This window comes from Malus sylvestris, chromosome 12 (assembly GCF_916048215.2).
Source record: "Malus sylvestris chromosome 12, drMalSylv7.2, whole genome shotgun sequence".
Lineage (NCBI taxonomy): Eukaryota > Viridiplantae > Streptophyta > Magnoliopsida > Rosales > Rosaceae > Malus > Malus sylvestris.
This window is the reverse complement of record NC_062271.1, coordinates 3,416,451-3,429,974: the sequence shown is the minus strand read 5'-3', so window position 1 is coordinate 3,429,974 and position 13,524 is coordinate 3,416,451. Positions and strand designations below refer to the sequence as shown.

The following is a 13,524-nucleotide window of genomic DNA, read 5'->3' as shown; positions in this document are numbered from 1 at the left end:
AACTTCACTGTATATTTCATTTAGCCCTGTAATATTGGCGGCTCCTTTTGCCGGTGGAGGAGTTACAACTTACAAGTTCCAACAAGTCGATGAACACGTCACCTTATGTTCAACGGATGGAATTGAGTAATCCCAATATAATAACTATGCAAATGACATCAAACATAGCTTGCAAGGCAAGGTAACCTTGACCTCTTATTCGACAACCAGGGGTATCGTCGGGACTCAAAACTCCAGCAACTTCTAAGTTTATTGCCAGCAAAGCAATGGAAACCCGCTGCAGAGGCAGGGGTAACCCAAACGTCCACAATCATGCAAACCATACGCGGTGCAATCAATCCGCAACACTTAATTCAACAATATTTAGACAATATTTAGACAGTATAACGATCCAGTTACCAAGTAAGAAATGGTAAAAACCAAAGACAGTACTACTTAAGTATTTACGGAAAGAAGAGAGCAAAACCAGTGCCGGTGTGGAAGCAAATAGACATGACAAAACCACAGATCTAACAATGGTACTGATAGTGAGGACTGATTATACCAACCATTTTAGAAAGTAAACCGAAGGCATCACTACAGCTTACATGCTAATCATAAGATTAGGCATGTTGATGCTAGTCAGATGAAACGCTACCCCGTGAAACCCCGACAAATAAGCATCAAAATTTAACATCACAAGGGTTCCAAATTCTAACAGATCAGAAACAAAGCCATAGCATTGTTTCACAGATCAAACTAATCACAGATGAATACCAAAACCAGAAAATTAAACCTAACCATTTCGACCAAAACAATTCGACCTAAACATGCCCATAAATTCCGAAAGCTAAAACCCCGAAAGAAGACGAACAAATCGAGAAACTAGCATACTAAAACCAGATTATCGGTGTCCATCGGAATCAACAGCAATAAACACCAAAACAATTAATTCAACAAACGAAATCAACTGCAACGCTTTCGATTCTCAATGCAAATATAACATAATCCCATAACAAAAGACATCATCCGCATTGCTTCCTCAATAAAATTAAACACATAGAAATTTAGCAACAAGCTAACTTCTTCCTAATCCAAAAACCAAATGTAGTATAGCATCAAGACCCGTTTCAGTACCTTCTGGGTCCACCACGCACGAACCCCAGATTCTGAGACTGTGCTTCCGGGTCGACCCGCTTGACGCCGGGCATGTCAGCCATGCCCAGAGCAGAGAGCATGTCGATGGTTTCCTTGTCGACGGAGATCTCGTCGATCTTGATAGCGGACTCCTCAGGGACGAAGTCCATGCGGCGCTCGCGCTCCTCCTCCTGCAGCTTCAGGGAGATGCCGCGGACCGGGCCCTTCTGGATCCGCTTCATCAGGTGGGTGGAGAATCCGGCAATCTTGTTGCGGAGGCGCTTGGAGGGGATGATGGCGACTTCCTCGAGGATCTTCTTGTTGGTGTGGAAGTCCAGGGTCATGCGCGAGTAGTAGCGCTCGATCACCTGGCGGGAGGATTTCTTCACTGTTTTTGTGCGGACGCGACCCATGGTGGTGGATTTGCGCGGAGGAGATGGCAGGCGACGGCGCTGGTATGTGCGTCTGTGCGTGAGGAGAGGGTAAGGGAAGTGGGAGGTAGGGTTTTAGGTATTTATGGGAAATCAGTGCGGCCTTGTTAGAGAATTGATTGGGCCAATATGAAATTGGGCCTTGCAAATTAAAACTAATTCATTATAATTTTCGAAATTACTATCGTAATTTTCTGCTAATTTTTTTAAAGAATTTTAGAAGTAGACTTTTTTTTTTTTTAAAGATAGTCGTGGTTTTTCTTTCAAAATATTTATCCGATTATCTACTTTTTATATTTTACCCGACAAAATATTTTCTTTTTCTAAAAGTAAAATATAATAGTATCTTTTTTTTTTTTTTTGGTAAAAAATATAGACGTATCTTCAAAGAGAAATTTTATTTAAACCCAACTATCTTATTTTCAAATCCAACTTAAATATTTTTATCATTCAATTCTCTATTTTGCCCCGACGTTATTTAGAAAGTAAAAATAAATTAGAAGAACATGAACCCACATATATGGCCACCACTTTTCGGCATTTTCTTCAATAATGCAGGTGTGAATCTCTTGTCGCCAGCGTCTCTTAACCACCTCCTCTTTCGTATTATCTCCCTCCTCATTTGTCCCTTTCCCTCATCTATTTCTCATGCTCTTCAATCGTAACGCCGGCATCAGAGGCCTACAAGCATATTCGAAGCTACGTGAGGGCAAGGAGTGGCAGCCGCCCCTCCCTTCGCCGGAAAATATGCCTAGGACCGTTTTGATTGAAACTTGCGCAGGTGGTGTGTCGTGGTAGTCCTTGGCTAAGAAGGAGCTCATTCCTACAACTTCCATGTTAGGGCGTTTGGCATACGTCGTCGAGTCCGCACAAATGGAAACCAAAAGCCATACGTCGACTAGTGTGGTGTTTTTGCTGCCGTTCAACTACTTGAAGCTACGTTTGCCGCAACTCATTCAAACAGTCGGAGACGTGAAGATCAAGAGTAAGAAGTCGAAGCACAGTGCTTGATAATGCAGAGGATACCCAGATTGAGAAAACCCAGGTGTAGAACTTCTTCTCTAGTTACAAGTTTCTGAGTGGTACAAAGTCGGCAATGCGGAGAACCACAAATGTCTATGGCCGAGAAGGGATGGCAGTGTCATCGACGAGGAAGGTGTTGAGCCGAAGAGGGATCATTTATCTTGTATGGACAGTTCGAAGTCAAAACTTGTGGAAACTAAATGGTGTGCTATATAAGGAGGTTGTGCCGCTAAAAGAATTTAACTTGAAGTTGCCATGGAGAATTGCCAGTGAATCGTCTGTGGGGTTTGAGGTGGAAGAGAACCACTGGGTGTGGAAGAGATTTCAGTTTTGTTTATTTCTTTTTTTCAGTTTTAATCAAAGGGTGAATTAGGATTTTTAAGAAAATATTTTTTGCATTGAGTGTAGAAAAAGGTTGAATGGGTTCCAATAAAATTTCCCATCTTCAAAATAACAAAAATGGTGGATGTTTATATTTTTTTAAATTATTATGTACACATTTTAATAAGAGAGTTATTTTGTATATATTACTAGTACGTTTATTATGGGTTTTCACGCGTTGGTTTAATTCATTTATGAATTGGTACGTTTATTGACACACCCCAACCTGGAAAGGTCGAAGCATGCTGGCCGTCACCGTGAGGTGACGTAACCTCAAGGGTAAGTGATGCAAAAAAGAGAATAAAATTAAAACTAATTAGAACTAAACAATGAATGTGTGCAATTCGTGGGTTGAACCCATGACAATTATTCAGAGCGTAATAGACAGGGAGACTACGAAAGAGTAGTCAAAGCAACCAAAGTACACTTATTACATAATAGTGATAAGTTCATACGTCTAAACAGAAGGAAATGTCAGAACTGCCGTGATTCCTCAAATGCCACAGAGAGTACAGCTATCTAGGTCCTGGAGGGGCGAAAAACAAAGTTGAGTGGGTCAGCAAAACAATGCTTATAAGAAAACCTTTATCTTTGAATATACTAACCCCTCGCTCGAGAAACAATTATAGTTTCCTCAAAACATACTACGTAAGTATGAAATCAAATATATCAGCCATATAACTAGAAATATGCCAAGTAAATGATGTATCATATACCACAATAATAATCATGTGATAATCAATATAACTAAGTGCTCATCCATCTAAGCTGGCACACAAGTTCAAACAGATGGTTTCTAACACGAAAAGGACTGGGTGTAATCAATGCTGATATAACTAGAAATATGCCAAGTAAATGATGTATCATATACCACAATAATAATCATGTGATAATCAATATAACTAAGTGCTCATCCATCTAAGCTGGCACACAAGTTCAAACAGATGGTTTCTAACACGAACATGACTGGGTGTAATTAATATGCTCTAGTACTACGATCACGTGAAGACTGGTGCAAAAGCACATCACATACAAGTCGGATCGCTTAATGCAATCTACCCGACAAGACTGGTACCTAAACTTGGATCCAAGGTGAGCAAACGGTGCGGATGTGAATATACACGTGAAGGACTGGACCTGGCCCTAGGGCGAGTATTAACGCCGAGTGCAGCAAGATAAGCATGTATATAAGTATGTATGAATGCCATGACAGTAATATCACAACCATATAGTAGCATTTATCACAATAATGATACTAGGCAAGTTAGGCGTAAAAGTGAAGTAAATACATTTATGGAAACTATAAATATATATAGGTATAAAACAACTTCTCACTCACAAGTACGTCGCTGGGTCGTAGCCCCCGAGCCTAGCTTGGCCTCGAAAATCCTCGAAATAAGTTTCCCATATATGTGAAATAACTAAATAACATTAATTAAAGCACATAACAGAAACCTAAATAAAACCCTCATAGTTTGCTCAAACATAGGGTGTAAATATATGAAATCGATCTACTCGACGATACGAACACACACGTGTCAACCACGCGTCGGCCGGAGCCCAGACTCGCCCCCACGCGCCCCCAAAAGCGGCTGCCCACGCGCCCCCGCGAGTACATTATACTCGCCTTCTTTGCGAAAATCTACAGTTTTGCAGATTTTTTGCCCAACTTCCAGAGCCCATAACGAGCTCGATTCTCAACCATATTCACTTCTACAAAAGCCAAATTAAAGCTAGGAATGTGATCTACCAATCCCAATTTACAGAAAGTTCGAATATAGTCCGTGTTGTTCAGAAATTTGGCCTGAAAGTGGCCAAACGACCACGGCTGAAATTTTCCAGAAAACTAAAATTTTCTTCCCAACTTCCAGAGTTGATTTCTAACTCGTTACTCAACCCAACTCAGTGATTCAAAAGCCCTTTTGAAGTTAAGAATATAGAGAACAAGTTTGTACCTAGAAGAATCCAATTGTGGTCAATGTTGACCAGAAAAACGGTTTGAAAGTGACCAAATGACCATGGTTCTTGAGTGAAAAATGGCAGATTCTCTTTCTTCTCGAGTTTTTGGGTAAAACCACACGTTCAAAACACAAACAAATGATCAATAACAACTCATAGAAGTGAAATGAAGGTTCTAAGGGTTTCTCAAGGCTTACCTAAGCCATGCATGGCCTGAAAATCGATATGTCGAACTCGCCGAGTCAACCTTTCGAGTTGGTGAGTCAAAACTCGTCCACACCAGATTTCAAGGACATGGTTGTGATCGTGGGACTGAGATGATCACAATGGTGTAATTTGTTTTTCACGTTTGAGTGTTTTGTGGTTGTTGCAGAAAGGAAGAAGAAGAAGTGTGGTGTGGAAGAGGGAGAGAGAGAGAGAGAGATGCTTTTCTGATTGAGGGAACAGGAAATAAAGAAGGGATGGGATAGGTGATAGGTGATAGTGAATAATGAAGGGGGAAGTGCACGGGATGAGTTTAAAAGGAATCCAAGGATAGTTTTTTTTTTAGATTTCCTACAGAAAAAGGAAATCAAAATCTATCCAAAGTAGATATTTTTACACTTCAAAATTTACGCATACTCGTGCTAGCATGTACAATTTAAATGCGATAGCGAGAAATAAAAAGGAAAGCCATAAGAATAAGTCCACGTCACTTGCCAATAAGGGCATAATCGTCAATAAACATACTCGGGGATAAATTACATAGGAAAATTAGGGAAAGGTCGTCACATTTATGTTCAAATATTTTTTTGAAATGTTTAATTTTAGTGTTTGTTACGTTTAGTTTTAATTTTTAGTACGTTGGTTTCAGTTTTTGGTATGCTTAATTTAAACTTTTGGTACATATCATTGATTAATAAATTAATAATTATCTTTCTTTGTTTGAATTAATAATAATGATTGGTGTTATACCCACCTCATTTTCTTATTTCCCTACCTACCTTATATTCACATCCATCATAAAAAGACAAAACACACATAAACTCTTTCCCCACCCACCATTATTCTCAAAATAACCCTATATATTTCTTCTCCCAATTTTCCTTTCTTTACAAAATTTATTATAATTTAACAAAAAAGAAAATTATCATTAAACTAATATACCCAACAACTCCAACTCCAAATATCACAATAGTCCCCTCCCCAAAAAACCCAAACCTCAGCCCAACCACCTTCCCCCCCCCCCCCCCCCCCCCAAAAAAAAACACACCCAGCGCCCCTCCTCGCCCAAAATCCTCGGTCGGCCTCAACGGCGTGCTTTTGGAATCGGGAGATGGTTCTCGAGTCCCCATTTGATGGAGTCGTTGAAGGACCGCAGAGGAGATCAGTGGACGACATGGGCTTGACGTCCGAGCACAGCCTCGATGATTTGGCGAAGGTCTCAGCCATGGCAAGCGAGACGATCGGTGAGACAGCCAGTGCATAAGAGAGAGGGAGAGGAGAAAGAGAGGGAAGGAGGAAGAAGCAGGAGTGTTTGGGGTTGAAGCAGTGAGGTAGGAAATTAAAATGGGGTGAATTTGTGGAGGCTGAGGTCGGGGAGGGTGGTGATTATGGGTTCTTCAAGTTTTTATTTTTTATTTTTTTATTTCATTTTTATGTTAAATAAGTTTTAAGTCCAGCTGTATAATAATTGTATATGTGATAAATTTTGAGTGGAAGTTATGTGCTGATCTGGTAATACTAAATTATCTAATGATTTATCCTAATTGTGGAGGTGAAGGGGTTTGTTAATAAAAGTATTATTTTAAAATGAGTGAAGTGATAAGACATTAGGATGAGCTTAGTAACACTTTATAATAATAATAATAATAATTTTCGTATAAAGAAGGCTAAATTTACGAGTTTTAAATATTATTTTTTTAATTTAGAAAGAGGACAGTTTAAAGAATGTGGCACAAAAATTTATAATTTTGAGTGGAAGTTATGTGCTGATCTGGTAATACTAAATTATCTAATGATTTATCCTAATTGTGGAGGTGAAGGGGTTTGTAATAAGATATGATTGGTTGGTTTTTAAGTCTTTGAAGGTCATTTTATATAAGGACAAATTTGTTAATAAAAGTATTATTTTAAAATGAGTGAAGTGATAAGACATTAGGATGAGCTTAATAACATTTAATAATAATAATAATAATAATTTTCGTATAAAGAAGGCTAAATTTAGGAGTTTTGGATATTATTTTTTTAATTTAGAAAGAGGACAGTTTAAAGAATGTGGCACAAAAATTGTAGAAAGTAGTTTAATTAAAATTTTAAAAGCTATGGATGTTTGGTTATATTTATAGGGACAGGTATGCCCTTGATGATAAGTTGGAGAAGCGATTTCGATTGCACCGCGCCTCCTGAAACTTTATCTCAATTTCCATGCAGCGAAACTAATTGCATAAAAACCAAATGCTAAAATGCTAATTCATTTGGCATAAAAGACCAAATGCTAATTATCTGCAAAGAGATAATAAAGCATGTGTCAAAATGCTGTTTCATTACTTGATTTTCCAGAAAATAATAAACTAAAGGTAAAAATTCATTGCAAATAAAACAAATATTTATCAGTCCCAAAAGAGAAAACGTAGTGCAGATTTACAATATATTCACATTTCTTAAATTTGTTTTCGAGTTCTTGAATACTTGAATGAAAAACCATGTTGGGTGTTCTTAAAACTGAGCTAAAAGTAGAGCTCAAGAACTTGTAATCGACACATATAACAAGTACACTATATTAGGGCGCTTGAGAGAACCATGTCGAAGGAACTCAACAAATTGTAGAATTCAAAGCTAGTTACCTTCTTCAATCTTCATATTAGATTTGAATTTTGACTATACGCTTTTTTCTTTGTCCAAATTTATAATGTTGGAGAGACTGAAAGCACGAGCATAACCCAAAGCACGAGGATTAGCATGAGCAAAACTAAGCTCCCGAGCTTAGGTCCAGCTGAGTGCCCGCGTTTGAACATACACACCACCTTGTGTCGAGGGCTTTCTGCTTGGTCGGCTGCATCCATTGTGGAGCTTATTCTAAAAGCACAAAATCCGGCCACAAGGCGACCAATCTGTGTGCACATTTGTATGCGGGAAGTTGGGAGGAGACGAGCGACTAGTTAGGTTTATGTGTGAGAGAGGTGAACTTAGACTGTTTGGCTGCTACAATTGTAGAAGAATTAAGGGCAGATTTTGTGGTGTGTGCACTGCGAATGTGTACTGAAATGCCAAAAGTGTATGTGGATGTAAACTAAATTGTTAAAGAAAATGGACCTATTGTCGCAGTCATACAGAATATGGACCTGATAATTCATGCATTTAAATTATTTTGCTCTTTTCATTTGTACGGAATTTAGCATTCTCAAACAATGCATGTAAATAGCACAAGGCTTACTACAATATGACAAGCAGCATCTAAAACATGTTATCAAGCTACCTTTTCTAACTTATACTACCAAACAAATGTATATAAGCAATAGTATCATCTTATACGATCTTAAAACCTGCAGCACCGCGCAGACATTTTTGCTTGCTAGTTTGAATGAAGTTTTCATAATACTCTAAAAGAGGAAGCACAAAGGATCAAAACATAGCACAACAAATGGATGATGCTTACAAAACCTGGTTTGACGACATGAAATTCCTCAAAACCATACTAAGAGACTGATTAGTGGTGCTATAACCTCCATCCACAAGAAAGTTCAGTCCATTCACAAATTTGGACTCGTCACTCGCCAAGTACACGGCAGCCTCCGCCACATCCTCTGCCCTCGGCACCACTCCTTTCAACACCGCCGAAGCGCAGATCATCTCCTCAACCGTATTTCTTTCAATCCCCAAAAGATTCGTCAGAAACGGGGTTGCCATGGCACCCGGAGATATGCAATTGACTCTAATCCCGTGCTGCCCCAAGTCCACGCACAAGCTTTTCATAAGTCCCACCACCGCGTGCTTCGACATGGCGTATGCGTGTGTAGACTGGCCGCAAGTCACTGACGCCACGCTTGAAGTGAAAAGAATGACACCTTTTTTAGCAGGGATCATTGCCCTAGCAGCATGCTTGGCGCCCAAGAAAGCACCATAGACATTCACATCAAACACTTTCTTGAAGTTTTCGCCATCAGCACCCAAAATAGTTGGGTCCAATTTGCCGGATATGCCTGCATTGTTGTACATGATGTCAAGCCTTCCGTACTTCGACAGAGCCACGTCTACAACATTTTTCACATCCGAATCGACAGTGACATCGCAACGTATGTACGAAATGGAAACTCCGTCTGGGTCGAGTTCTTTGCAGAGGGACAGGGCTAGTTCGTCTTGGACGTCGGCTATGACGACTTTTGCACCATGGAACACAAACAATCTTGCAGTGCTCTCTCCAATTCCACTAGCACCTCCGGTGATAATTGCCACTTTGCCTTCTAACCTGAAAATTAATGATGACAAATGAGACACTAATTAGTAAATGTAGGACAAACTAGGAATTCAAACCCTGAACCTCGAGCTACCTTAACCAGATGAGCTATAAGCCCTGCCGGAGGCTAGACATTGAATGATGAAAATTAAGCGTACCTTTTAGGACCTGGAATTGAAGCTGGTGAGGAAGGACTGCTCATCTTAATTTCAGTGATTGATGTAAATATATGGAGACACTTAGTAATGATTTGGGACTGAGTTGCTTTTGAAAAAAGTGGGTATCAAAAAAGCTAGGAGCCAACTTTTTCGTGTTTGGTAAACATTCAACTTCAGTTTTTTTTCATAGTTTTGGGAGGAAAAAAAAACCAAAAACACGAAGCTGCAAAACCCAGCTTTGAAAAAACTGGTTTTTTTTTTTTACCTCTCTTATGTCCTCTCTCACTCTGAGCTTCTTTGGATTTCTTGGACAAGAGCGGCAAGAGGTTTGTTTGATTTCTAGGCTTTGTCAAAATCTTGCACAAAGAATGCTAGATTTGCACCCTTCTGCTTGACACCCAAAATCTCAACGAGACGACCTCGATGCTAACACCGACGGTAAGTCCCGAAATTGGAGTCCATCCTTCCTTTGCGAATCGGTTGATTTGACCCAGCCTTCCTTAGGATCTGGTAGAGAGAGACAGAGAGAGAAGGGGGAGAGAGGGAGTGAGGGGCAGAAGAGAGAAAATACAGAGGTTCTGCAAAAATAAAGTAAAAGAAGAAAAACGACCCCTTGTAGAAAAGAATAGAATTAAAAAATTATAAATATCTTAATAAAAAAAGGGGTAAAAGAGTACAGCTGTTTAGTAAATAGTTTATATAAATATTGTAAATATCAAAATAAAAGAAAAGATAAAAAATTATTATATAATATTAAATATCATATTTTTTTAATCATTGTGCACAATAACAAATGTTTTACATAAAAATTTACCAAACACTATAACACTGTATTTTTTTTTGTTAAAAACACTTTTACAAAAAATTTACCAAAAATCATAATGCTTTATTTCGCCACTGTTTATAAAATGATTTTTTAAAGTACAATAATATCAAACCACCGCGGCATGAATCAAACAATGTGTGTGTTGTATATTTATATGCACTCTATCAATATAAAAATCATTGGATAGGGTGATAATTGCTGGTTAAGTCACCGACAAGTTTACGTGGCCCGATTTGAATGCATGTGACGGACAAAACCTGGTTTTGAAGCTTTTAAATTTTGTTTGGAAGTGTTAATTTTTTTCATGCTTAGTTTTCAATGTTTTTTTTAAGGGAGAGTTTGGATACAGATCTTGGTTATGAATATTCTTTGATTGAAACTTTGTTGGTTTTTAATTTTTTATTGAGGTCCCTGAAATTAATGTGATAATTTATTTCTATGTACGTTACTATATTTTTTAAATTAAAAATTAGAAATTTTAGTTGTTTATATAAATGAGATTTTAAATAAAAAAACCATAATTTGTGGGATTAAAAATATTAAAATATAAATATACTATTGTGTGTGTGTGTATAAAAACATGCGTACATTCATCAAAATTAACCAAAATATTTATTGTATCAAAACATGGGTACATTCTTCAAAATCACAAAAAAAAAAATATTAGGCTTAATAACATTAATAAATTTCTTCGATTAAACTTGACATGGATACATTTTAAAATCAAAGAAAAAAGAATGTACCCATATAAGTTTAAAAATGGATTAGAAAAAAATTGAATAAATTTTATATAAAAAAAATGGTACATTTTATGACACACCCCGATCCTGAGATCAGGGCGTGCTAGCCGCCACGTGAGCGTGACGTAACCATAACTGCGATACGAAAGCAAGAAAATAAGAAATACGAAGGATTAATACCAACTACTAGCAGAAATATTCAACTAGCATACTAGAGCGAGTTATAAAGTAAACACACAATTCAGAGCGAAGGTACTAGGTGCAGTCAAGTAGGACTATAATTAAGGTACAACACCCGCAGGTGAGTCCTACATGTAGAGTGTCTGTCAGAATGCCGATAAGAACCTCGTGAGCCGCCAACTGCTAGCTAGAACCTGGAGGGGCGCAAAAACAAAATTGAGTGGGTCAGTAAAACCAAATCTTTCCAAAACATTTATTTAAAACACGTCTAACCCCTCACCGTAAAACCTGTATACCTTCCCAGAAAAATAGCATATAATCCTATATATAACACCAAAAGTTCAAATCACAATCCTTCAACGCTTTTCAGAAAGAATATACCATGCCATGCCATGCCACATGCCAAAATACAATATAAATGCATCAATATAAGTCAGGTGAAAATAATAAATCAACTGCAGACCCTACAATGGTCCTGTACGGCTAATACCATAGCTTAATATTCCATCCAGCCGGAGTCACCAACGGTGACCTGTACGACCCTGCCGGAGTCACCAATTGGGGCCTGTACGACACCACGCTGCACATAAGTCGGAACTACATATAGTAGTCTATACGACTAAGATGGTAAAATAATACGCTCTAGTGCTCCTCTCATCAATGATCTGCGCATATAATCGAAAGTCACCTACTAGTCGGAACCACCTCAGTGGTCTGTACGACTAGCATGTCGGAACCCTCACATGGTCTGTACGACATGCACCTACTTGGATCCAAGGTGAGCGTGCGGTGCGGTGAATAATATGAGCACTAACATCAAGGTGCAGATTATGAGTTCTCAACACAATTCACATTATCGATGATTCACATAATTTCCATAAAACTCACCTGGGCGTCCACAGCACCAATTTACACACATATCTATATGCATTAGCATCATTCCGTAATATTCATACTATGCATACATGGCAATTGAAACTTACTTTCATATAAATTAAAGTTATGGGAGAATTAATAGTATATAGGTAATACGAAAAACAAAACTGCCCACTCACTGGTAAGTCGATGGGTCGTAACCCCCGTGACGTCCCTGAATGCGCTCGTCCTCGGGATAGGTGTCACCTATATGCGAAACAACTATAAAAACGTTAATTAATGCACATAACCGATAATTCGAAATAACTTCTCATACGGTGCTCAATTTGGGTATATGAATATACCACAGCGACCTACTCGACGTCACGGACGTCGACAAATTTTTAGAATTAATTTTGGGCTTGTCACGCGCCCCCACGCGCCATGGGTGGCACGGACCTACGCGCCTCCACGCGCGTCTCCTTCCTCAACCAGTCGCCGGATTGGTTTTTTCGGTGGCCGGATTCTGGGCATTTTTCAAACGCCTTGTTCTCCTTCGTTTCTCAACCGTTTACTTCGAATTTTATATCAATTTGAAGCCCTCAACATGTAGAATCATATAGGACTAATTTAAGGGTCTAAAAACAACTAAATCTCACTGGCAAATGTGAAGAAAAATCGGCCAACTTTCGAACCCAGTGATCCTGACGTCCAAAACCTTCAAACGAAGCACTCCGAGCTTCCTTGGGACCTCACTAAGCTCACTATAAGTTTGGATTGTCCTAAAAATCAACCAATACGAAGTTCATGAATAGTGCCAAACTCGGGCCTCGAGTTTTCAACGTGAAAACGAAGGATTTCTTACCTGAAAATGGTATCCTTGAGTTCGTAGAGTCCTCACGAGTACGATGGTGCCTTCAAAATCCTCGATCCACGAAGTTTCAGGGTCTTATGGTGTTGGTCCGTACGTTCGAGAGTGAGAGAGTGAGAGAGAGTCGTGAGGGAAGAGAGAGAGAGACACGGGGGAGGAAGTGTGTGTGTGTGTGATCCAACACAATCCTCACCATTCATTCAACTTCATCCCTAACCACACAATTCACAAACTCATTTAATCCAACTTAATAATTTTTATAAAATCTTATGAAATAATTGTATTTAGCCCAAAGGATATGTCACACACACACATACCTTAATACCCGTCAAGGGTAATTCCGTCATTTCACATCCCCGATATGAAAATCTCGGGACATGCTGTGACATTTTACATATAACAAATTGGTATATTTAAGAATGAGTACATTTTAAGATTACAAAGTTTTACACGAAGGGGTACATATAATTAGTATGGGTACATTTAGCAAAATAAAAAGTACAAATAAAAAAAATATATGGGTACAAATACAAATATACTTAAAAAAAT

General features: G+C 38.6%; 2 protein-coding genes and 1 long non-coding RNA gene across 7 annotated transcripts; all 3 read right to left on the bottom strand.

Moving 5' to 3' along the window:
- Positions 1-931: 931 nt before the first annotated feature.
- LOC126594226 (40S ribosomal protein S17-4-like) lies at positions 932-1,620 on the bottom strand. The gene has a single exon (XM_050260436.1). It carries the CDS (start codon positions 1,527-1,529, stop codon positions 1,110-1,112), a length of 420 nt encoding a protein of 139 aa, XP_050116393.1. The 5' UTR covers positions 1,530-1,620; the 3' UTR covers positions 932-1,109.
- Positions 1,621-3,252: 1,632 nt separating this feature from the next.
- Positions 3,253-10,111, bottom strand: LOC126591966 (short chain aldehyde dehydrogenase 1-like). Of its 5 annotated transcripts, none has more exons than XM_050257705.1 (3): positions 9,504-10,106; positions 8,553-9,357; positions 3,253-3,477 (listed from the first exon to the last, which is right to left on the bottom strand). In XM_050257705.1, exons 1-3 carry the CDS (start codon positions 9,545-9,547, stop codon positions 3,445-3,447), a joined length of 882 nt encoding a protein of 293 aa, XP_050113662.1. In that variant the 5' UTR covers positions 9,548-10,106; the 3' UTR covers positions 3,253-3,444. The 5 variants fall into 5 exon arrangements, with proteins under 5 accessions (XP_050113662.1, XP_050113664.1, XP_050113661.1 ...); XM_050257707.1 differs by lacking the exon at positions 3,253-3,477 and adding an exon at positions 5,442-5,465 and having other exon boundaries at positions 9,504-10,105; XM_050257704.1 differs by lacking the exon at positions 3,253-3,477 and adding an exon at positions 7,335-7,394 and having other exon boundaries at positions 9,504-10,107.
- A 1,115-nt stretch (positions 10,112-11,226) lies between these two features.
- LOC126591968 (uncharacterized) lies at positions 11,227-12,652 on the bottom strand. The gene is made up of 2 exons (XR_007612554.1): positions 12,305-12,652; positions 11,227-11,443 (listed from the first exon to the last, which is right to left on the bottom strand). It is a non-coding gene; the product is annotated as an uncharacterized LOC126591968 (long non-coding RNA).
- Positions 12,653-13,524: the final 872 nt, after the last annotated feature.

What these genes read in the sequence shown, in the direction of transcription:
- LOC126591966 (XM_050257703.1), bottom strand. Translation starts at nt 9,547, where the DNA reads ATGAGCAGTCCTTCCTCACCAGCTTCAATTCCAGGTCCTAAAAG. An exon ending in TCAATTCCAGGTCCTAAAAG is followed by an intron (nt 9,358 to 9,503) that starts GTACGCTTAATT and finishes ATTAATTTTCAG; the next exon opens with GTTAGAAGGCAAAGTGGCAA. An exon ending in ATTTCATGTCGTCAAACCAG is followed by an intron (nt 8,003 to 8,552) that starts GTTTTGTAAGCA and finishes ATGTGCACACAG; the next exon opens with ATTGGTCGCCTTGTGGCCGG.
- LOC126594226 (XM_050260436.1), bottom strand. Translation starts at nt 1,529, where the DNA reads ATGGGTCGCGTCCGCACAAAAACAGTGAAGAAATCCTCCCGCCAGGTG.